The sequence below is a fragment of the Triticum urartu genome, chromosome 3A, assembly GCF_056163025.1.
Source record: "Triticum urartu cultivar PI428250 chromosome 3A, HENAU_Tu73, whole genome shotgun sequence".
NCBI classification, from domain to species: Eukaryota; Viridiplantae; Streptophyta; class Magnoliopsida; order Poales; family Poaceae; genus Triticum; species Triticum urartu.
This window is the reverse complement of record NC_141875.1, coordinates 441,543,349-441,566,514: the sequence shown is the minus strand read 5'-3', so window position 1 is coordinate 441,566,514 and position 23,166 is coordinate 441,543,349. Positions and strand designations below refer to the sequence as shown.

At 42.6% G+C, this 23,166-nt stretch overlaps 1 protein-coding gene across 1 annotated transcript; it reads left to right on the top strand.

Annotated features, from left to right (window-relative positions):
• Positions 1 to 484: 484 nt before the first annotated feature.
• LOC125553149 (uncharacterized) lies at positions 485 to 2,376 on the top strand. The gene is made up of 2 exons (XM_087547313.1): positions 485 to 1,766; positions 1,852 to 2,376. Exons 1-2 carry the CDS (start codon positions 571 to 573, stop codon positions 2,159 to 2,161), a joined length of 1,506 nt encoding a protein of 501 aa, XP_087403439.1. The 5' UTR covers positions 485 to 570; the 3' UTR covers positions 2,162 to 2,376.
• The last annotated feature ends 20,790 nt before the right edge of the window (positions 2,377 to 23,166 follow it).

The window sequence follows — 23,166 nt, the reverse complement described above, 5'->3', positions numbered from 1 at the left end:
CTTGGTGGATGGTCAGATAAAAGTTTTAACCTACTGTTAGATCTACTTAATGATGCTTTTCCCGAAGGGTCCTCACTAGCCAAGAACTATATTGAGGCTAAGAAATTGGTGAAATGCCTAGGACTTGGATATGTTAGTATTCATGCATGTGAACATGATTGCATCCTCTTCTGGAAAAATCATGCTAAGGTTGATGTTTGTCCAATATGCAATACATCATGATGGAAATCTGAAAAGAAGAGTCTAGATGGAAAACATGTCCACAAGGTACCTAGGAAGGTTCTCCCTTATTTTCCAATAAAGAAAAGGCTGTAGAGGTTGTTTATGTGTTCTAGAACAGCAGCTCTCACCAGATGGCATGATGAAGGGCGTACAAAAGATGGTTTGGTCAGGCATCCAATTGATTCTGCTCAATGGAAGTATTTTGATGAGTTGCATGAGGACTTTTCTAAGGACATCCGCCATTTTAGGCTTGGATATGGAGCAGATGGTTTTAATCCTTTTTGATCCAATAATGTTAATTATAGTGTTTGGCCTGTTATCTTGATTCCTTATAACTTCCCTCCTTGGATGTGCATGAAGCAATCAATTTTTTTTCTCACATTGTTGATTCCTGGTAAACATGCTCCTGGTAGTGATATGGATGTTTATCTAGAGCCGTTAGTTGATGATATGGTAGATATGTTTATTCACGGTGTTAGAACATATGATGCTTCAAAAGAAGAGTTATTTAATTTGAAGGTTGCCATATTATGGACCATTCATGATTTCCCGGGCCTAGGGTATACAGCTGGTTGTACCACCTCCGGTGAAGGAGCTTGTCCTGAATGTCATTCTGACACATGTTCTCTTAGGCTGAATAATGGTAGCAAGACATGCTACATGGGGCATCACAGGTCCTTACATGAAGACCACCCCTTTAGGTCCAATACCCATTATTTTGATGGCATTGTTGAGCATAGGCCAGCGCCAGTTCCTCTCTCTGGATTAGAAATTGTTGCTCAGACGAAAGATATGCATACCATTTTTGGGAAGGATCCTTCCGGGAAGAAGAAAACCAAGCGGAAGCGCAAGGTTGATGAGACGTTAATAGTTTCGAAAAGGAAGTCTATTTTTTTCAGGCTGCCATATTGGGAGAGTTTGTTGCTGCGTCACAACTTACACGTCATGCACATAGAAAAAAATGTATGTGAGAACATAACACTGTTATGCATTGATGGGAAATCTAAGGATAATCTGAACTCTCGCTTGGACCTTCAAGCTCTAAACATTAGAAGTGACCTTCATCCAGTTGAACTTGAAGTACAAGATAAATTTTATTTACCTCTAGCACCTTATGAAATGAATGTTGCCCAACAGAGGTTATTTTGTGGAGTATTTAAAGGAGCTAGGTTCCCTTACGGGTTAGCAGCTGATATACGTGGTAATGTGCATGTCAAGGAAAGGAAAATAATCGGGCTAAAGAGCCATGACAACCACATCTTGATGCAACATTTGCTACCACTTGCTGTGAGAAGGCTATTGCCCAAAAAAGTTAGTGCAGCACTGATTCGTGTTGGCAATTTTTTCAAGCAGATTTACTCACATGTTATTTCTGTTAGTGATATGGAAAAATTAGAGGCTGAAATAGCCGAGACCTTGAGCATTCTTGAGACTATATTGCCCCCATCCTTTTTTGATATTATGGTACACTTGATGGTGCATCTTCCAGCCCAAGCAAAAATAGTTGGTCCAGTGCATTTTCGCAACATGTTTCCTATAGAAAGGTAATAGTCAACGACCACTTTTGTAGCAGCAATAGTAGGCTTCTGCAAATAAACATTGTCACTTGATTTGTTCATCTCGTTGTAGGTATTTGTGTCGGTGTAAGGGCTTTGTTCATACTAGAAGTCATCTAGAGGGATCTATTGCCGAGAGCTATTTATTTGATGAGACTCTTACGTATTGTTCTTGGTATATAAAAGGTGAAACTCAGTTTACTCGGCAAACTAGAAATGATCAAGGTTTGGGTATGGAAACTAGTAGTACCACACCTTTCTTCAGCAACATTAGTCGAGGATTAGTTGGCAAACATTCTGTGTTATTGTACAATAAGACTTGGATTCAAGCTCATAGATATGTCTTGTTCAACTACGACCACATAGAACCTTATTTGAAGTAAGTTGTCCATTTTTTTGTTTTGCAATTTGCATTTTATTTATGCTTGTTGTCGAAGTGATGAATACTTTGCAGCAAGCATAAGGAATATCTTTCCTCAATTGGTCTTAAAAATAATCGACAAATTAGTCGTGTCCAGCATGAGTCCTTCCATGAGTGGTTTAAGAAGCATGTAAGTGGTCACATGTCTCTATTTTCTTGTTATGTATATCTATGCAGTGAGTTTCATCCAATTTTCAAAACACTATATTCCACATTCACAGGTGGAAGAAATGGGTGACAAAGTGCCAGAGGAGATAAGTATTTTAGCTCAGGAGCCATTCAAAGTTGCACAACAGTTTAGTAGCTATACTAGAAATGGGTTACATTTTCATACGCAGTCCTATGATGATGGTAGGCCAATGCAAAATAGTGGTGTATCTCTAATTGCGTAGACTACACGCTATGAAAAAGGAAACATTGATAATATGATAATAGGAAACCAAACATTTTACGGCATCATAAAGGAAATTATTGAGTTGAACTATGAAAATAAAGGAAAAATAGTTCTCTTCAAATGTGATTGGGTTGACAACCGTAGGAAAGACAAGTGGGTAAAAGTTGATCGCCTTGGGGTAACTTCTCTGAATTTCAAGCATTTGGTCAATGCTGGTGAAAATATATCGGATGAGCCTTTCGTTTTAGCATCACAAGCAACTCAAGTTTTCTATGTTGAAGACCCAATTGATGATGAATGGGCTACTGTTAGCCACTACAATCCAAGGGGCTCATATGCCATGCATGAAGCTGAAGATGAGGATGTAGAGACCGCTATGCCAATGGTTGATCCACATATCTATTCATGTTTCCATGATGATCTGCAAAGTATTGATTGTGCTAGAGCAGACATAGATGGGAGAATTGTGTGTGCTAAAAAATCTAGAAAGTAAGGGGCATTAGCATTTTTTTTGTTGCCTTGTGTTTTAATTTGCTTGCTATGCATATTTATCCAATGTTGTCTGTTAAGCATCTTGTTCTAACATTTGTCACTTGTAGGAAAAAGGATGGTAGGAACAAGAGGAGGAAACGAGGTCCCTCTGCTTGATGAAACTACGAGGCCTGCAAATATTGCAGAAAATGAGAGAAAGGTGAGAGCAATTATAGAACTTAAAAGGAATGAAGCATTGGGAGGAAACAAGAATTCCACTGAGAAAGGTTCATCACAACCATCTAGGAAAAGGAAAAAGGTTGTGTACTTCTCATTGTTTACTGTACTTCTCATTGTTTACATTCAATGTACTTCTCATTGTTCACAAGCATTGGATGGAGCATTGTATACCATCTTTCACACATATTTATTCTTTTTTCCTAGACAAATAACTGCACAAGTGAAGTTGCAAATGGAGGGTGTAATCTGCGTTCCCAGTCAAGGTTAAATCATGATGGTGAAGATCCCAATAATGAGCCCATAGGACATGGCTTAGATGACATTCAAGGTATTCTAGTGCTGCTCCATTCTCATTTTTCGCTGCAGTCTTACTTGTTCATTTTCTGCACTAAACTTGTTCATTTCCTGCACACATCAGAGTTATGAGTGCAGATTTACACTTCAGATTTATGTCTTTATATTTGCATTATAACTTTTTTGAGTGTGACAATGTATTTAGATTTATGACTTCAGATTCTCACTCATTCCTTTTGCATTGTAAAGCAAATGCTTCAGTTGTGACTATACAACAAAAAAAAGAAGAGAGGAAGGGGTCCCAGCGAATTAAGGAAGATATATGATAGAGACCAACCAAAACAAAAGATTGAACTAAATGAGTTTGGTCAGCCTGTTGGTAGCAATGGTAAAACATTTGCTAATTTCATTGGAACATTCGTAAGGAAGCAATTGTCAGTGCTAATTAAGGATTGGAGATATGTTGATCCCGAGTTAAAGTTAAAGTTATGGGATGACATAAAGGTAGTTCATATTGTCAAAATATTTTTCCTATGGTCTCTGTTTTTGCTAGCTAGCTTTCGCTAAATGGCTTCTTTTTCATGTGTGTCCAGTCATTTTTTGAGGTGGATGAAGTTGCTTTCGATTACTTTATGACCGCAGCTGCAAAGAAATGGAGAGAATTTAAGTCATACCTAAAGGAGAAGTTTGATGCCACATTGACAGATGAGGAACTTATGGAAAGATGTGATGAAAGAATTCAAAAGGATGATTGGGTACAACTTATCGATTAGTGGAGAAAACCAGAATCTGAGGTAAGGCACAAACTGTTTTACTTTGGGTTAGAATTGAACTAATGTCTTCGTGTTATATCCTAGCTTAACTCACTGTTTGCATCCTTTTTAGGCTAGCAGTGCTAGAAACAAAAAAAATCGTTCCAATTTGAAATTGCTACATGTAGCTGGAAGCAAGAGTTTTGCTCGTGTTGGTCATGATATGGTAAACTCAACTGCTCAAGCACTTCTTTCTGAAAGTGATGTATCACATCGGTTTTGGTTGTTTTAGTTACTAGTGAAACAAATTGGTTGCAGGCTCAGAAACTAGGGTACTATCCAGGAAGAGACCAAATATTTGTCGAAGTACATACAGGTAAGAAAAATGGACTTCCCGCCCCACTAGCAATGCCACTAATTGTAAGTCACATGTACCATTCATCATCTCTTTTCTGTAATAATATCGTGCATGTGGCTTCATCATGGAAATAACTTGAGGTGTCTCATTTTGCTTTATTCTTGTAGAAGAAACTTCAAACTGAAGCTAAACTCCACCCAGAATTGGAGGGAAATTCTATTGAAGAAGGCGATCTTTATGCACATACTTTTGGAGAGAAGGAACCAAGAGGACGTGTCCCTATGTTGGGTACGGGGCCAACTCCACAGAGTGTGGGCGCGCCTGGAACAAAAGCTAAATTGCCAACAAAGCTTGCAATGCAAATACATCTTCGTCGACATGTTGAACAAGAAGTTTCAACTCTAAAGGAGAGAATGCAAGCAATGAACTACGCTTCGATGAGATGCAGCACGCCATGTTTTCACAAGGAAGTCACAGTGTTGAAACGCCCACACCTTCACCTCCTAATTATGTCTCTCGACCCGTGGTAGAGTGCTTAATTATCAAATTTTGTTAAGATACGTGAATCATAGGTACACTAATTTGGTTTCTTTTTGTGTCCCTCCATAGTTCTCACGTATTTTACCAAATGATGACAATGAGGAAGAGGAACATGAGGGTCATCATGACACAGTCCAGAAAGATGGAGGCTTGTTCATCCAGAAGTGTATACCATCTAGCCATAATGTTGCAGCCACACATTTACCTTCTAGAAGCCATGTGGCCACTCCAAGCACCCGTCAGGCCTCTCAAGCCTCTCACGATCAAGAAGACCTTGTAATCATCTCATCTCTTAACTACATACATCTTGTTGTGTTTTGTTTGCCATTCTTCATGTTTCTAATAGACGATGCATGAATTAGGTTAGTAGGGATGTCATATTATATCATTTGGTGAGATCTGATCCTGTGGCAAAGGCAATGGTTATCTCAACCAACCAAGACACCATAGTGGGAGGTGAAGTTCTTGGGCTGCAATATTACGAAGTTCTTGTGAATGTTGTATTGAAAAGAGAGGCCGAGCTTGCTCGTGGATATGATGGGATGCAAACAATGGGTGATGCTCACCACATGTCCATTGCATGGCCATCAAATAGGGTAAAAATTTATTATATACATTTTCCTGCCTAGTGTAAACTATCACATGATGCTAACTAATTGTTATTTTTGTAGATCAAACCTTGCAGCAAGTCACGGTTGTCGTCATTGCACAATTCAGGTATTATTTCTGTCAATGTCACCATCTCTATCTGACACTTAGAACTGAGAGCAAATAGTATATATAGTTATATACCACTAACAGTACCTCTAGTAGTGTGGATCAGCATGTTTTTGCAATTCTATTATTGAAAGTATTTGATTTTCATTCATCGAGGAGTGGTGCTGGCTATGCTTGCTAGTGTGCACACGTTTTTGCAATTCTGTTGTCGAAAGTATTTGATCTACTTGTGATGTTGTCTTCTTTATAGTACATGTACCTGTGACCTGTTTGTGTCCTCGTACAATCTCCTATGCTTGTTTTGTTTTTTATTTATTTCTGGTTCCTCATTCTGTCCTAGGGAGAATGGGGAAAACATGAGAGAGTTAAGATCTTCTATGGAGTTTTTATTGGTTCGAGAGAGCAGCATCTAGCAGGCTAGCAGCTAGTACAATAGACCAATTCTCAAAAAGAAAGCTACAGAGAACCAATTAGAGAAACTACATTTTGGACTGAAAATATCATATCTTGTAGACTGAAAATATATAAAATCTCTGTTGTTGTACATAACTTGTAGCAGCAGTCAGCATACTATTTTTTATCATTTCTTTTGGAGTGAAATATATAGCATTTTGTACAGTATTATGGTCCAGAAAATCACGTCTCTTCCATCCTGACTTCATTTTGTTATTCTCAGTTTCTAAGATTGCTCAAAGATACAAGTTCTTTTGCAGGGACAAATGGGAGAAAGTAGCAAGTACTGAAGTTGATCTAGGATGTTCCGCTGATCGCTTTTGTCCATAACATGGAACATGGTCGACGCATTTTGTACATATGGAAGTTGATGTCCGCTTGATCGAAGACTGGGTATCTTCCATAATATTTTGTAGTAGTCAAATGATCGAACGATTGATCTCTTGAGAACTTGCTCATCATATTTTGTAATAGGCCATGACATGAATGTCGACTTGGGTATTTCCTTAATGGCTGTAGCTAACTTGAGTGAAGAAAACTAGTGAATCTTCTATATATGTTGGATGAATGCACTGGCTGCTATCTTGTGATGAATGGAAGAGTGCATTTGGAATCATTTATATATGTTGAATGAATGGATTGGCTGTTATCTTTTGATGAATAGAAGAGTGCAATTGTATTGCATACTGAAAATGAATTGAATATTATGATTTTAATTTTATCTTAATAGCTGCATTTGCATTTATGCTGAAATGTATAACCCTCACACCTAGTGTGTCGGTAGAATTGGTGCATGTCAGATTATCTGTTGGTATAACATATTGGCAGATAAACCATCGGAATAGAAATGGGTGATGCACTATTTGTCGGCACATGTAGTATCAGAAAGACCGTCGGCGTATCTATGGTATCACACAATCCGTCGGCATAGTGTGGTGACAGACAAACTGTCGGCATAAAGTTGTCTGTCGCTGTAGAAATGCCTGTCGGCGTAAATATCACCAATGCTGGCATACTTTCTGTCGGCATAAATTTATCTGTCGGCAATGACCTTTCCCGGTAGGACTATAGGCGACAGCTCCCTTCCGTCGCTAAAGTTCTTTGCCGACACTAAATGTGTCGCCTTAGGTGACATGTGGCGATAGATTTTCTGACGCTGATTTGAGTGTCGTGGTGTAGTGATGGGTTAAATCCATCTGAAGCTAAGCCAAGTCTAATGTTTCTCGGGTCAGCAGCAAACTTTTCGTGCTTTTGATTGAAGCGTTTCCACTCACTACCATGTGATGGATGGCTCATTACATTCTGATCTCTGTACTCCTGGTTCCTAGAATGCCACAGTACATCCTCTCTTGTTTCAGCATCATGAAACAACCTCTGCAATCTTGGTGTAATTGGAAAATGTCACAGAACATTATGAGGAATCCTCTTCACAGCATCACCATCTTTCCATCTTGATGATTTGCATTCCGGGCATTCACTTAACTTGGCATAATCCTTCCGGAGCAGAACACAATTATTCTTACAAACATGGATCATATCATATCCAATTCCAACTACATGAAGGAAATTCTTCATTTTACTGTAGGTGTGTGGCAGCTCAGACGCATCTGGGAAAGCTTTGCGGAAAGCAGCCAACATCACATCGAATGATTTGTTGGTCATCCGCTCAAATGTCTTCACTTGAAGAAAGGTGACCAAAGCTGAGAATACTACAGCTTATTTATTGGGGTGACAGCCACGTTGCATTGTTCCAATATGCGGGACCACTGTTTTTCTTCTGCAGGTGAAAGTTCACAGAATGCACGAGCACTTCGTAGCATTGTTTCAATGTTGGTCAAACTCACTGGCTCCGCCACCACCTCCTCCTCCTCCTCCTCCTCTTCCACCTGAGCATCAGGCAGATCAAGATGGTGATCTGGTGCTTCCACGTAGTCAATAACATTGACGTTCACAGCTTCACCATGATGAACCCACCTAGTATATGTGACCGACATCCCATACAAGTGTAGATGATTTTGCACAGTTGACTGGGGTCTTGTAACTGAATTTATACAACTGCTACATGGGCAGAGCACATCTGATTTCAGACCACCATATTCAGCTCTGATAAAGTTCATGAAGTTTTCAACCCCCTCGACATATGCAGCGGAGAATCTTCGAGCAGAAGTTATCCAAGTCATGTCCATCTGTTAGACATACAAATTAGTTCTTCTACTAGATATTACAGGAAAAACATATATGTTTTTTTGTGAAGTCCAGAAGAAAATACCTAGGTTGATGTCTAAAGCTATGGCAAGATATTTGGACGAGCAGATCTAAGTAACGAAATATATGTAAAGCTAATTCAGCAAACAGATTTGAGTCCTAAATTATGGTAGGTTGTTTCAGCAGTCAATGAGGCCGAGCACACAGCCATCAAACTATCGAAGGCCATCGCAGCAACAAAGATCGAGTATAAAACGGTGTAGAGTTATTTCACCTAACAGATTGGCTACTAGACCATGGCATCTATGTCACAATAAATATATGGCAGGATATTTTAGCAACTAATTAGCCTTGGCATGCCATCTCAGCTAAGCAGATTGAGTGCAGAACAGGGCAAGGAAGCTTCTTAAGCAAAGCATATTAACTGTAAACTACTTCGGCAAACAGTGAGATTAACAGCGTCTATCAGCTAACATTCAGCGCTACACCGACATGCACGGGGCCTCAGTCTAGAATGCGCGTACCGTGGGAGAAGCTGACCACTGTGCGCCTCCACAAGAACGTCGCCAGCGGTGGCAGCGCGGCTAGAGGATGGCAGTCTACGAGAGCGTACTATGGGAGCGAGAGGATCGCCGTGCGTCCCCTCGACGAACCGCGGCGCCGATGTATCGGCGTGGCGGGGAGGGCGGCTTTGGTAGAGCGAATGGAGTGGAGGGGGCGGGAGGAGGGGGATTTGGGGAATATTGTTGGCTAGTTGGCTGAAGGGCGGTTGAATCTAGGATTTAGGGGGGATTTTTGGGTGGTGGACGGGGGGAGTTTAGCGCATGGTCGGTTTATCCAAGTGCAGTCCCACGTGTCAGTGAAGAGGCAAGCCGAAGCGCGTTCCGTTTGCGTGAGCCGTGTGCAGGACCGAACATGTGTGGGGTGCGATGCGACCGCGACAGGGGCGCTGTGAGTGTACCGCCTTTTTACTTTTAAACTAGGTGCTTCGCCCCATCAAAAAGAACTTGTTGCTTCGCGCGATCCATCGATACTTCTACTAGTAATCCGGTAATCCTAACTAAAATGGCGCGGTCGGGTCTTTTCCCGTGCGATATGCTGGGAGGTTGGCTTAGTTGGGTTTTTTAGGACGAGTAATGCTACACCTACGTAGTCCCAGTTACGTAATTAACATAATGTGAAACATGTGAGATGTTGATTGTAGATTGGGGGGACGGAGGGGCCCACCACCATGAAAATCAAGGAAGGAGAGAGAGAGGCAATTTACATAAACCCTTTTGTAGGTTCCCGTAGATGTAGAAAGATGTGAAATGCGTGAATGTGCATTTGCAGATAAGGCCTTCCCTCGTTCATCCTTTTCTCCCACAAGATCTTGATCTTCCGTGCAATGCACGGGCATCTTGCTAGTACTCCTACAATATACTATTATTGTGAAAGTTCATATACACCAGCCGAGATTAATGCAAATGCGGCAGATTTTCATTACATTTCGAACTTTTATAGGACAGAAAAATAAAACAACCCCGACCCTAAACCTATTCTACAGCGGCGACCGACGTCCTCCATCTGCGATCTCCATGTACGGGGGCGGAGTTCAAGACCCATGAAGTGAAGGTGTGGTCTCCGGCAAGGAAAAGTAGAACACGAGAGACGGACTGGCCAGTTGGCACATCATGCCCTGCCGCCTCCCATGCCCTACTCATCCTCGGAGGAGTCCTCGACCTCGGCGGTGCCAGATGTTGGACGATGACAAGTAGGACGCGTGGCTAACGGTGCTCCCGTCTTCGGCCGCCAGCGTGGCCACCGCTTGTGCGACGACTTGAGCGAGGGCGACGACCTCGAGCTCCTTCCCCGAAGACAAGCTCTCCCGCAGAGCGTTTGCGCTTGCGGTCATGCCGGATGTGGTGTGATACGTCTCCAACGTATCTATAATTTTTGATTGCTCCATGCTATATTATCTACTGTTTTCGACATTATTGGGCTTTATTATCCACTTTTATATTATTTTTGGGACTAACCTATTAACAGGAGGCCACGAGGTAGGGGGGCGCGCCTGCCCCCCCCCCCCCAGGCGCGACCTCCACCCTCGTGGGCCCCCTGTTGCTCCACCGATGTACTTCGTCCTCCTATATATACCCACGTACCCCCAAACGATTAGAACAGGAGCCAAAACCCTAATTCCACCATCGTAACTTTCTGTATCCACGATATCCCATCTTGGGGCCTGTTCCGAAGCTCCGCCGGAGGGGGCATCGATCACGGAGGGCTTCTACATCAACACCATAGCCTCTCCTATGAAGTGTGAGTAGTTTACTTCAGACCTACGGGTCCATAGTTAGTAGCTAGATGGCTTCTTCTCTCTTTTTGGATCTCAATACAATGTTCTCCCCCTCTCTTGTGGAGATCTATTCGATGTAATCTTCTTTTTGCGGTGTGTTTGTTGAGACCGATGAATTGTGGGTTTATGATCAAGTCTATCTATGAAAAATATTTGAACTTCTCTGAATTCTTTTATGTATGATTGGTTATCTTTGCAAGTCTCTTCGAATTATCAGTTTGGTTTGGCCTACTAGATTGATCTTTCTTGCAATGGGAGAAGTGCTTAGCTTTGGGTTCAATCTTGCGGTGTCCTTTCCCGGTGACAGTAAGGGCAGCAAGGCACGTATTGTATTGTTGCCATCGAGGATAACAAGATGGGGTTTTCTTCATATTGCATGAGTCTATCCCTCTACATCATGTCATCTTGCTCAAGGCGTTACTCTGTTTTTAACTTAATACTCTAGATGCATGCTGGATAGCGGTCGATGAGTGGAGTAATAGTAGTAGATGCAGGCATGAGTCGGTCTACTTGTCTCGGACGTGATGCCTATATACATGATCATACCTAGATATTCTCATAACTATGCTCAATTCTTTCAATTGCTCAACAGTAATTTGTTCACCCACCATAGAATACTTATGCTCTCGAGAGAAGCCACTAGTGAAACTTATGCCCCCCAGGTCTATCTTTATCATATTAATCTCCTACTACTTAGTTATTTACTTTGCTATTTACTTTGCCTTTATTTTACTTTGCATCTTTATCATAAAAATACCAAAAATATTATCTTATAATATCTATCAGATCTCACTCTTGTAAGTGGCCCTATAGGGATTGACAACCCCTATTTGCGTTGGTTGCGAGGATTTATTTGTTTTGTGCAGGTACAAGGGACTCGCGCGTAGCCTCCTACTGGATTGATACCTTGGTTCTCAAAAACTGAGGGAAATACTTATGCTACTTTGCTGCATCATCCCTTCCTCTTCGGGGAAAACCAACGCAGTGCTAAAAGAGGTAGCAAGAATGATTTCTGGCGCCGTTGCCGGGAAGGTCTATGCAAAAGTCAACATACCAAGTACCCATCACATACCCTTATCTCCGCATTACATAATTTTCCATTTTCCTCTCGTTTTCCTCTCCCCCCAATTCACCCTTGCCGTTTTATTCTCCCTCTCTCTCTATCCCCCCTCTCTCTATTTGCCTCTTTTTTCCCGCTTGCTTCTTGTTTGCTCGTATGGTTAGAATAGTTGTTTATTTATTACTAAATAGAGAACCTAAGATCTATGGATCCTCATCCACTTGCTAATATTTTTAAGAGTTCCAATTATGGTAAACCAATTGCTAGTGAGTTTTGTGCAATAGATTATCTTTATGATGTTTTGCTTGAAATTCGTGAATCTCAAAAGTGTGATGAATTACCTCATGAAGCGATTCACGATAGATCTTTGAATAGAAAGAATGATTGCAATAATTCTATTATAAATTCTATTAATGTCAATTGTGCTAATAATATGCAAAACCCTAAGCTTGGGGATGCTAGTTTTGCTATGTCCTCTACTTGTTGCAATGATCATGATTGGGGTGATTCTTCTTTTGATCTTGAAAATTTATTTAAACCCCATGATGAATACGAGATTGATTATAATGTTTGCAATAATATTGAAAGTGGGTTTTGAAGAGTGTCGACTTTAGATCCCACATATTTTTAGAATGTTCAATTTTATGAAATTTTTGATAAAAGTGGGTTTGGAAAGGTCATGACTTTAGTTAATGTTAATCCCACTATTTTGGAAGAGTGTCAACTTTGCATGCATATGGATCGTGTTGAAAATATTTTGTGTGATAGCTATTTTGTTGAATTTGCTTATGATCCCTCATGCAATTATTATGAGAGAGGAAAATTTGGTGGTAGAAATTTTCATATTACTAAATTACCTCTCGTTATGTTGAGATTGCTATTGTTTCTTTCCGCTTTGTTGCATATGCTAGTTTTTGCTTGCCTTGATAATTTGTTTGCCTATAAGATGCCTATGCATAGGAAGTATGTTAGACTTAAATGTGGTTGTCACGTGTTTTATGATGCTCTCTTTGTGCTTCAATTCTTGTCTTTCATGTGAGCATCATTGAAATATTATGCCTAGCTATAAGCCTTTAAAGAAAAGCGTTTGTTGGGAGTCAACCCAATATTTATCCTTGCTGTTATTTAATAAATAAATTATCTAACCTCTGTTTTGGTTGTGTTTTTTGTGTTTAATTAGTTTTTGTGCCAGGTAGAACCGTTGGGAAGACTTGGGGAAAGTCTTGTTGAACTTGCTATAAAAACAGAAACTTTAGCGCTCACGAGAACTGCTGTCATTTTTATTTGGAAAGTGATATTTAGTTAATTTTTTTGAAGATGATTAATAGATAAATTCCTCACTTCCAGCAGTTTATTTTAGAATTTTTGGGGTTCCAGATCTTGCGCTAGCTACAGATTACTACAGACTGTTCTGTTTTTGACAGATTCTGTTTTGCGTGTGTTGTTTGCTTGTTTTGATGAATCTATGGCTAGTAAATTAATTTATAAACCATATAGAAGTTGGAATACAGTAGGTATAACACCCATATAAATAAAGAATGAGTTCATTACAGTACCTTGAAGTGGTCTTTTGTTTTCTTTCGCTAACGGAGCTCACGAGATTTTCTACTTTAAGTTTTGTGTTGTGAAGTTTTCAAGTTTTGGGTAAAGATTTGATGGATTATGGAACAAGGAGTGGCAAGAGCCTAAGCTTGGGGATGCCCATGGCACCCCCAAGATAATCTAAGGACACCTAAAAGCCAAAGCTTGGGGATGCCCTGGAAGGCATCCCCTCTTTCGTCTACTTCTATCGGTAACTTTACTTGGAGCTATATTTTTATTCGCCACATGATATGTGTTTTACTTGGAGCGTCTTGTATGATTTGAGTCTTTCCTTATTAGTTTACCACAATCATCCTTGCTGTACACATCTTTTGAGAGAGCCATACATGATTTGGAATTTGTTAGAATACTCTATGTGCTTCGCTTATATCTTTTGAGCTATATAATTTTGCTCTAGTGCTTCACTTATATCTTTTAGAGCACGGTGGTGGATTTGTTTTATAGAAACAATTGATCTCTCATGATTCACTTAGATTATTTTGAGAGTCTTAATAGCATGGTAATTTGCTTAAAATCCTAATATGCTTGGTATGCAAGATTAATAATAAAACTTCCTTATGAGTGTGTTGAATACCAAGAGAAGTTTGATGCTTGATGATTGTTTTGAGACATGGAGGTAATAATATCAAAGTCGTGATAGTTGAGTAGTTGTGAAATTGAGAAATACTTGTGTTGAGGTTTGCAAGTCCCGTAACATGCACGTATGGTAAACGTTATGCAACAAATTTGAAACATGAGGTGTTATTTGATTGTCTTCCTTATGAGTGGCGGTCGGGGACGAGCGATGGTCTTTTCCTACCAATCTATCCCCCTAGGAGCATGCGCGTAGTACCGAGGTTTTTGATGACTTGTAGATTTTTGCAATAAGTATGTGAGTTCTTTATGACTAATGTTGAGTCCATGGATTTTACGCTCTCTCACCCTTCCATCCTTGCTAGCCTCTTCGGTACCGTGCATTTCCCTTTCTCACATTGAGAGTTGGCGCAAACTTCGCCGGTGCATCCAAACCCCGTGATATGATACGCTCTTTCACACATAAACCTCCTTATATCTTCCTCAAAACAGCCACCATACCTACCTATTATGGCATTTCCATAGCCATTCCGAGATATATTGCCATGCAACTTTCCATCATTCCGTTCATCATGACACATTCATCATTGTCATATTGCTTAGCATGATCATGTAGTTGACATAGTATTTGTGGCAAAGACACCGTTCATAATTCTTTCATACATGTCACTCTTGGTTCATTACATATCCCGGTACACCGCTGGAGGCATTCATATAGAGTCATCTTTGTTCTAGTATCGAGTTGTAATCATTGAGCTGTAAATAAATAGAAGTGTGATGATCATCATTTTATAGAGCATTGTCCCAAGTGAGGAATATATTAAAAAATAGGAAAGGCCATAAAAAAGAGAAGGCCCCCAAAAAAGAGAAAGGCCATAAAAAAGAGAAAAGGCCCAAAAAAAGAAAGAGAAAAATGAGAGAAAAAGAGAGAAGGGACAATGTTACTATCCTTTGCCACACTTGTTCTTCAAAGTAGCACCATGATCTTCATAGTAGAGAGTCTCTCATGTTATCACTTTCATATACTAGTGGGAATTTTTTTCCTTATAGAACTTGGCTTGTATATTCCAACAATGGGCCTCCTCAAGTGCCCTAGGTCTTCGTGAACAAGCAAGTTGGATGCACACCCACTAGTTTCTTTTGTTGAGCTTTCATACATTTATATCTCTAGTGCATCTGTTGCATGGCAATCCCTACTCCTTGCATTAACATCAATCGGTGGGCATCTTCATAGCCCATTGATTAGCCTCGTTGATGTGAGACTTCCTCCTTTTTTGTCTTCTCCACATAACCCCCCCCCCCTCATTATATTCTATTCCACCTATAGTGCTATGTCCATGGCTCGCGCTCATATATTGCGTGAAAGTTTATAGGTTTGAGATTACTAAAGTATGAAACAATTTCTTGGCTTGTCATCGGGGTTGTGCATGATGATAGCATTCTTGTGTGACAAAAATGAAACAAGACTAAACCATATGATTTTGTAGGGATGAACTTTCTTTGGCCATGTTATTTGAGAAGACATAATTGCTTAGTTAGTATGCTTGAAGTATTATCATTTTTATGTCAATATGAACTTTTGTCTTGAATCTTTCGGATCTGAATATTCATACCACAATTAAGAAGAATTACATTAAAATTATGCCAAGTAGCACACCACATCCAAAATTCTGTTTTTATCATTTACCTACTCGAGGACGAGCAGGAATTAAGCTTGGGGATGCTTGATACGTCTCCAACGTATCTATAATTTTTGATTGCTCCATGCTATATTATCTACTGTTTTGGACATTATTGGGCTTTATTATGCACTTTTATATTATTTTTGGGACTAACCTATTAACAGGAGGCCACGAGGTAGGGAGGCGCGCCTGCCCCCCCCCCCCCCAGGCGCGCCCTCCACCCTCGTGGGCCCCCTGTTGCTCCACCGACGTACTTCTTCCTCCTATATATACCCACGTACCCCCAAACGATCAGAACAGGAGCCAAAACCCTAATTCACCACCATAACTTTCTGTATCCACGAGATCCCATCTTGGGGCCTGTTCCGGAGCTCCGCCGGAGGGGGCATCGATCAGGGAGGGCTTCTACATCAACACCATAGCCTCTCCGATGAAGTGTGAGTAGTTTACTTCGGACCTACGGGTCCATAGTTAGTAGCTAGATGGCTTCTTCTCTCTTTTTGGATCTCAATACAATGTTCTCCCCCTCTCTTGTGGAGATCTATTCGATGTAATCTTCTTTTTGCGGTGTGTTTGTTGAGACCGATGATTTTTGGGTTTATGATCAAGTCTATCTATGAATAATATTTGAATCTTCTCTGAATTCTTTTATGTATGATTGGTTATCTTTGCAAGTCTCTTTGAATTATCAGTTTGTTTGGCCTACTAGATTGATCTTTCTTGCAATGGGAGAAGTGCTTAGCTTTGGGTTCAATCTTGCGGTGTCCTTTCCCGGTGACAGTAAGGGCAGCAAGGCACGTATTGTATTGTTTCCATCGAGGATAACAAGATGGGGTTTTCTTCATATTGCATGAGTCTATCCCTCTACATCATGTCATCTTGCTTAAGGGTTACTCTGTTTTTAACTTAATACTCTAGATGCATGCTGGATAGCGGTCGATGAGTGGAGTAATAGTAGTAGATGCAGGCAGGAGTCGGTCTACTTGTCTCGGACGTGATGCCTATATACATGATCATACCTAGATATTCTCATAATTATGCTCAATTCTGTCAATTGCTCAACAGTAATTTGTTCACCCACCGTAGAATACTTATGCTCTCGAGAGAAGCCAGTAGTGAAACCTATGGCCCCCGGGTCTATCTTTATCATATTAATCTCCTACTACTTTGCTATTTACTTTGCCTTTATTTTACTTTGCATCTTTATCATAAAAATACCAAAAATATTATCTTATCATATCTCACTCTCGTAAGTGCCCTATAGGGATCGACAACCCCTATTTGCGTTGGTTGCGAGGATTTATTTCTTTTGTGCATGTATGAGGGACTCGCGTGTAGCCTCCTACTAGATTGATACCTTGGTTCTCAAAAATTGAGGGAAATACTTACGCTACTTTGCTGCATCATCCCTTCCTCTTCGGGGAAAACCAACGCAGTGCTAAAAGAGGTAGCATGGTGCCAGGTAGGAGGACGATGTGCTATGGTGTGGAGGTTAGCTGGGCGTTGCCGCTTTAAGTAGCGCATTTCGGTGAGGCCAAGCGTCCTGGTGCGTCATTAAGTCACCGGAGTTGGTTCCTCGGGCACCGAACATATGGACAACATGAATGCGGGCAGCTGGCGCCGGCTGGGAACGCACCGCGCGACGGTGCAAGGGACGAGGGTTTTATGTGTGCCAGGGTAGTCAGCTGTGGTCGTGGCAACGTTGGAGATGCCCTTTGCTCACATGCGATCGACGCATGTCATTGAAAAAGCAAGACGACCCGGCATGGTCTCAAGTCCTGAGGATGCAGTTGGTCGTGCTTCACCACTCCGCGGACGTGTCCCGGCGCCCCGTGCATCCTCGACGAACCGGGTGTTGGGGTGTGTTTGGATTGTGGCCAAAGTGCACCTTACCAAAATTTTGGTCATGACCCAAAGATTGGTCTTTGTTTGGATGGTTGCCATTTTTTTGGTATGCCAATGAACTCCGGCCAACTCTAGTTCATTTTTCTTGCCGATGTCGGCCAAATCATGGGCAACCAAAACCTCAACCAAAATTTTGGCTACCCAATGCTTTGATGGGGCAACCTTGGGCACAAACCAAACATATTGTTGGTAGTGCCACAACACTAATGCCACCCTCGACACACTGAAACCGACTGTGTCTAGCGACGATGAGTGTGTCGCTCACCGCGGTTGTTGTGTCCAGAGGCGGTGCTGGAGCTGCGCCACGTTGTTGGCCCCCACGACCCACATGAACAGTTGCCGGTGGCGAGGAGGTCATGGGCCAGCTCCTCCATTGGACTAGTTTGTGCTACATCATCCTGACAGGTGTGCCCCACATGTCGGTTTCCCTGTTTTCCCGGCCATATTCGAGCGTCAGTGCTCCGCATTGCGCATTAGGCCTTCCACTATGTAGGCCAAGCGAGACAACTTATTGTTTATTTGAGACGTTCAAGTATAATCATGTGGCGTTTGCTTATTTCTCATTCCTCTCCAACCCTCTTCTCCATCGATCATGTCGCCCTCCGGTCAAGTCCATCCTCCCGCATGCCTCATTTGAACATTCCGCCGAGTATCTTTCGCATGTGGGCCTAGACCATGCTTGTATTTCCAATGTTTATTTGTAATCTGTCCGACATGCATACAAACAAACGGTTCGTTTGAAGTTTGAGTTTGCCTCCACTACGTGTCGCTTCGCGTCTTAGTTTTGACATCCCATTCGGTTCATGCCCCGACACATGTTGACGAGATCGATTGATGTTCAGAGATCAATTGCGTGTCGTGCAAGGAGATAAAGGTTTGGTCTATTTATATGATAGAAATGACCCGCGGGGGGGGGTGTCTGTGGGGATCAGAGGGAGTATATTGTACGTTCATAAGCGAAACGAACGTATTGTACGCATCCTAGTCCTCTTTCAATCGATCCCCGGACCCCGAGATGAAACCGAGAGAGAACGAGTGGGGGCATGTGTGATACCTAAGGCGGATTCAAAATTTTGAACCGGTGATCATAGCATCCGCAAATCATATATAAAGAGCATTCAGTGTTCATTTCATTTTTGAACGTACAATATACTACCTCCTATCCTTTCTAGTTTACATATAAGTTTTATGTGTAGTCAAAGTATCTCTACTTTGATAAAAAAAAGTATCAAAATTCAACAACGCCCAATCAATATTGTTAGATTCGTACATACTCCTAGATTTGTACTCGAGATGGTTTCCAATTTGTTTTCAACCACGTGAATGTGCTTGTTCTCGCGCATGCTCTTCCTACTAGGATTTCGCCATGTATAGCCAGTCCAATAGTAACTTTTTTCAAGCTCCCTGTCCAATAGTACTAGCGGAGTACTGACAACATATGTACTAGAGTATGAAGTGCTCATAGTTATACTCCCTCCTTCCATTTATATAAGGCCTATGTGGAGGAGAGAGATGTGAAAAAGTAAGGGGAGTGAGCTCTCGTGCAAGAGCCTAGCTATATACGCATTCCTAGTTAAATACATATAATAAATATGAAGAAAGAGATGGAGAGGAGATGGAAAAAAGTACTAATACAATAGCCAACCTTATAATTTTTTTTGCGGGAAATAGCCAACCTTATAGCCCACACTACTGTATGAGTGCATATAATAGATGATGGCTATATATGACATGGCAGTTCCTTATAGCCATCGACTGGCTATATTATTAACCATGCTCTAATGCGTTTTTCAAAACCGCATTTGACTATTGACAATATTAATAGTACATGAGATGTATAATGTGAAAATTATATCATTGGAAGCTCCTTTCACATACGTATCCCTGCCTTACCCTCCCTTTCGGTCACTTACTAGCGGACCCCATGCTTGCTAGGCCCCGCATGTCAGTTACTCAATGGGTTCGGCCACGTCAAGGGATCCTCATCCATAGTATACTCCCTCTGTTTTTATTTACTCCGCGTAAAATGACGCAGGCGGGGGAGGGGGAGGGACGTTGGTTTGCTCTCAATTGCGGTCCCACAAGCGAGCGAAAACGCAAGACGAAGCGCGTTCCATTCGGTGAGCGACATGGAGGGTCCAGCGTGTCGGGCTGCAACGCGAACGCGACAAGAGCGGTGTACAGTCAAAACCGATTGACTGGTCATCACCGGAACCACTATTCACACCAGAACCTTCACTACTCGCCCTATGCCAGCCACTACCCTAAAACCACACCTAATCTCCAGCCCCTTCCCCCACCTTTCGATCCCCTAGCCTGCATCAAGCGTCCCCTAGTTCGCCGGAAAGCCATGGTGCGCCGCAAGATCACGTACTACAAGATGCTGACGCTGGAGCGCCGCGCAGAAATCACAGTGGCTGTCCGCGCCAGAGACCTCCGTCCCCAAGCTCGCTTTGCGGCGGGCCAATCCCCGAGTTCTCTGGAGCCAAGCTACAAGGAGGAGGAAGCCGATCCAATGTTGATGGCAGAGGTCGTGCTGCAAAAGGCCCCCGATGAGTATGATACGATGGATGTCGACATTGTGCCGGCGTCCGAGTCCCCCATGGTGCAGGCGGACCAGCAGTTCAACCTGGCGATACTAAAGGAGGACCGGGAGGCAGAGGCTCAACTCGACGCGTGATGACCCACAAGTATAGGGGATTTATCGTAGTCCTTTCGATAAGTAAGAGTGTCGAACCCAATGAGGAGCAGAAGGAAATGACAAGCGGTTTTCATCAAGGTATTCTCTGCAAGCACTGAAATTATAGGTAATAGATAGGTTTGTGATAAGATAATTTGTAACAAGCAACAAGTAACAAAAGTAAATAAAGTCAAGCAAGGTGGACCAATCCTTTTTGTAGCAAAGGACAAGCCTGGACAAACTCTTATATAGAGAAAAGCGCCCCCGAGGACACATGGGAATTATCATCAAGCTAGGTTTCATCACGATCATATGATTTGCGTTCGGTACTTTGATAATTTGGTATGTGGTTGGACCGGTGCTCGGGTGATGTCCTTACTTGGACAAGCATCCCACTTATGATTAACCTCTATTGCAAGCATCCGCAACTACAACAAAAGTATTAAGGTAAACCTAACCATAGCATGAAACATGTGGATCAAAATCAGCCCCTTACGAAGCAACGCATAAACTAGGGTTTAAGATTTTGTCACTCTAGCAACCCATCATCTACTTATTACTTCCCAATGCCTTCCTCTAGGCCCAAATAATGGTGAAGTGTCATGTAGTCGACGTTGACATAACACCACTAGAGGAGAGACAACAAACATCCCATCAAAATATCGAACGAATACCAAATTCACATGACTACTAATAGCAAGACTTCTCCCATGTCCTCAGGAACAAACGTAACTACTCACAAAGCATGTTCATGTTCATAATCAGAGTATTAATATGCATATAGGATCTGAACATATGATCTTCCACCAAATAAACCAACTAGCATCAACTACAAGGAGTAATCAACACTACTAGCAACCTACAAGTACCAATCCCGGACTTAGAGTCAAGAATTGGATACAAGAGATGAACTAGGGTTTGAGAGGAGATGGTGCTGGTGAAGATGTTGATGGAGATTAACCCCCTCCCGATGAGAGGATCGTTGGTGATGACGATGGCGATGATTTTGCCCTCCCGAAGGGAAGTTTCCCCGGCAGAACAGCTCCACCAAAGCCCTAGATTGGTTCTGCCAAGGTTCCGCCTCGTGGCGGCAGAGTCTTGTCCCGGAAGCTTGCTTATGATTTTTTTTCTCATCGAAAGACTCCATATAGCAGAATATGGGCATCGGTGGGCCACCAGGGGGCCCACGAGGCAGGGGGCGCGCCTAGGGGGGTAGGGCGCGCCCCCACCCTCATGGGCAGGGTGTGGCCCCCTCCGGAACTTCTTGCGCTCAGTATTTTTATATATTCTGAAAATGACTTCGTGAAGTTTTAGGACTTTTGGAGCTGTGCAGAATAGGTCTCTAATATTTGCTCCTTTTCCAGCCTAGAATCCCAGCTGCCGGCATTCTCCCTCTTTATGTAAACCTTGTAAAATAAGAGAGAATAGGCATAAGTATTGTGACATAATGTGTAATAACTGCCCATAATGCAATAAATATTGATATGAAAGAATGATGCAAAATGGACGTATCAACGCAGAGCGCGCGCATGCTGCTGCCATCGAGGCTCTCCTGCAGGCGGAACCGGATGTCGTGGATGTGAACCGGGCGGCGGAGGCTCAATTTGAGGCGAAGCACGCGGATGCCACTGCCATCGGGGCCCTCCTACAGGCGGAACCGGACGTCCTGGACTTGAACCGGGCGGCAGAGGCTCAACTCAACGTGGAGCGCGTGGATGCCGCTCTCATCGAGGCCCTCCTGCAGGCGGAACCGGACATCCTGGACTTGAACCGGACGGCGGAGGCTCGACTCGACGTTGAGCGCATGGATGCCGCTGCCATCGAGGCCCTCCTATAGGCGGAACCGGACGCCCTCGACTTGAACCGGGCGGTGCTCTCGTCCGTGCAGAGCGCCCGCACGCTCCGCGTGAACGAGTAGCTGGAGGCCGAGGACAACCACGGTGCAGAGACACACATCGGCAGCTACGGCTAGTTCGCGTCGGCAGCCAAAGACGACGAGGCCGTCTCGTTCCGCGAGCAGTGATAGTTTTTCTTTATGTTGTTGTTTTATGGATCTTTTGTTGTGTAAAAACATATATTGTTATGCAAGTCGCCTGACTTGGCTTAGTCTACCATTTCAGGCGGTTGGATGAATATCCTATGTCTCCTAACCCTTCTTCCTCACCTCTTCTTCTTCCCCAACAGACCACCGCACGGGTCGGACGGATACTCCCCAACATGCGGTTGGATAAACATACGCTATGAACGAAAATTATGTGTTAGCAGTAGGATGGCTGAGTTTGGTTTGTTCACATGCGATAGCATGTGTCAGTGAGGGTGCATTCCCTTGGTTGGGTTTGCAGCGTGCAGGAGCGACTGTGCATGTGAGGGTGCGGTGCGACCGCGGCGTGCAGGAGCGACCGTGTGAGGGTGCGGTGCCACCGCGACAGCCATGCGCAAGTGTACCTCCTTTTCATTTTGAAAACTGTAGGCAAGCTTGGCAAAAATGTGTGGCGAAGTATGGCAATGCAAGGCCTAGACCCAAACAGGATAAGTACGTAGTACTACGTACTAGGAGTACTAGTGTTAAAAAAGAAAGGCGGGGTTTTCCTTCGTGGGATTAATCGATACAAATCCTCGTTTCATGTGTCAATTAATGTGTATTTTTTCTCCAAAGCCCAAAGAGCTAACCATCTCAGTCCTCATCGCTTGATTAATGCAGCC

Coding starts and splice junctions, on each gene's coding strand:
- LOC125553149 (XM_087547313.1), top strand. CDS start 571: ATGTGCATGAAGCAATCAATTTTTTTTCTCACATTGTTGATTCCTGGT. Junction 1,767..1,851: donor AACATGTTTCCTATAGAAAG/GTAATAGTCAAC, acceptor ATCTCGTTGTAG/GTATTTGTGTCGGTGTAAGG.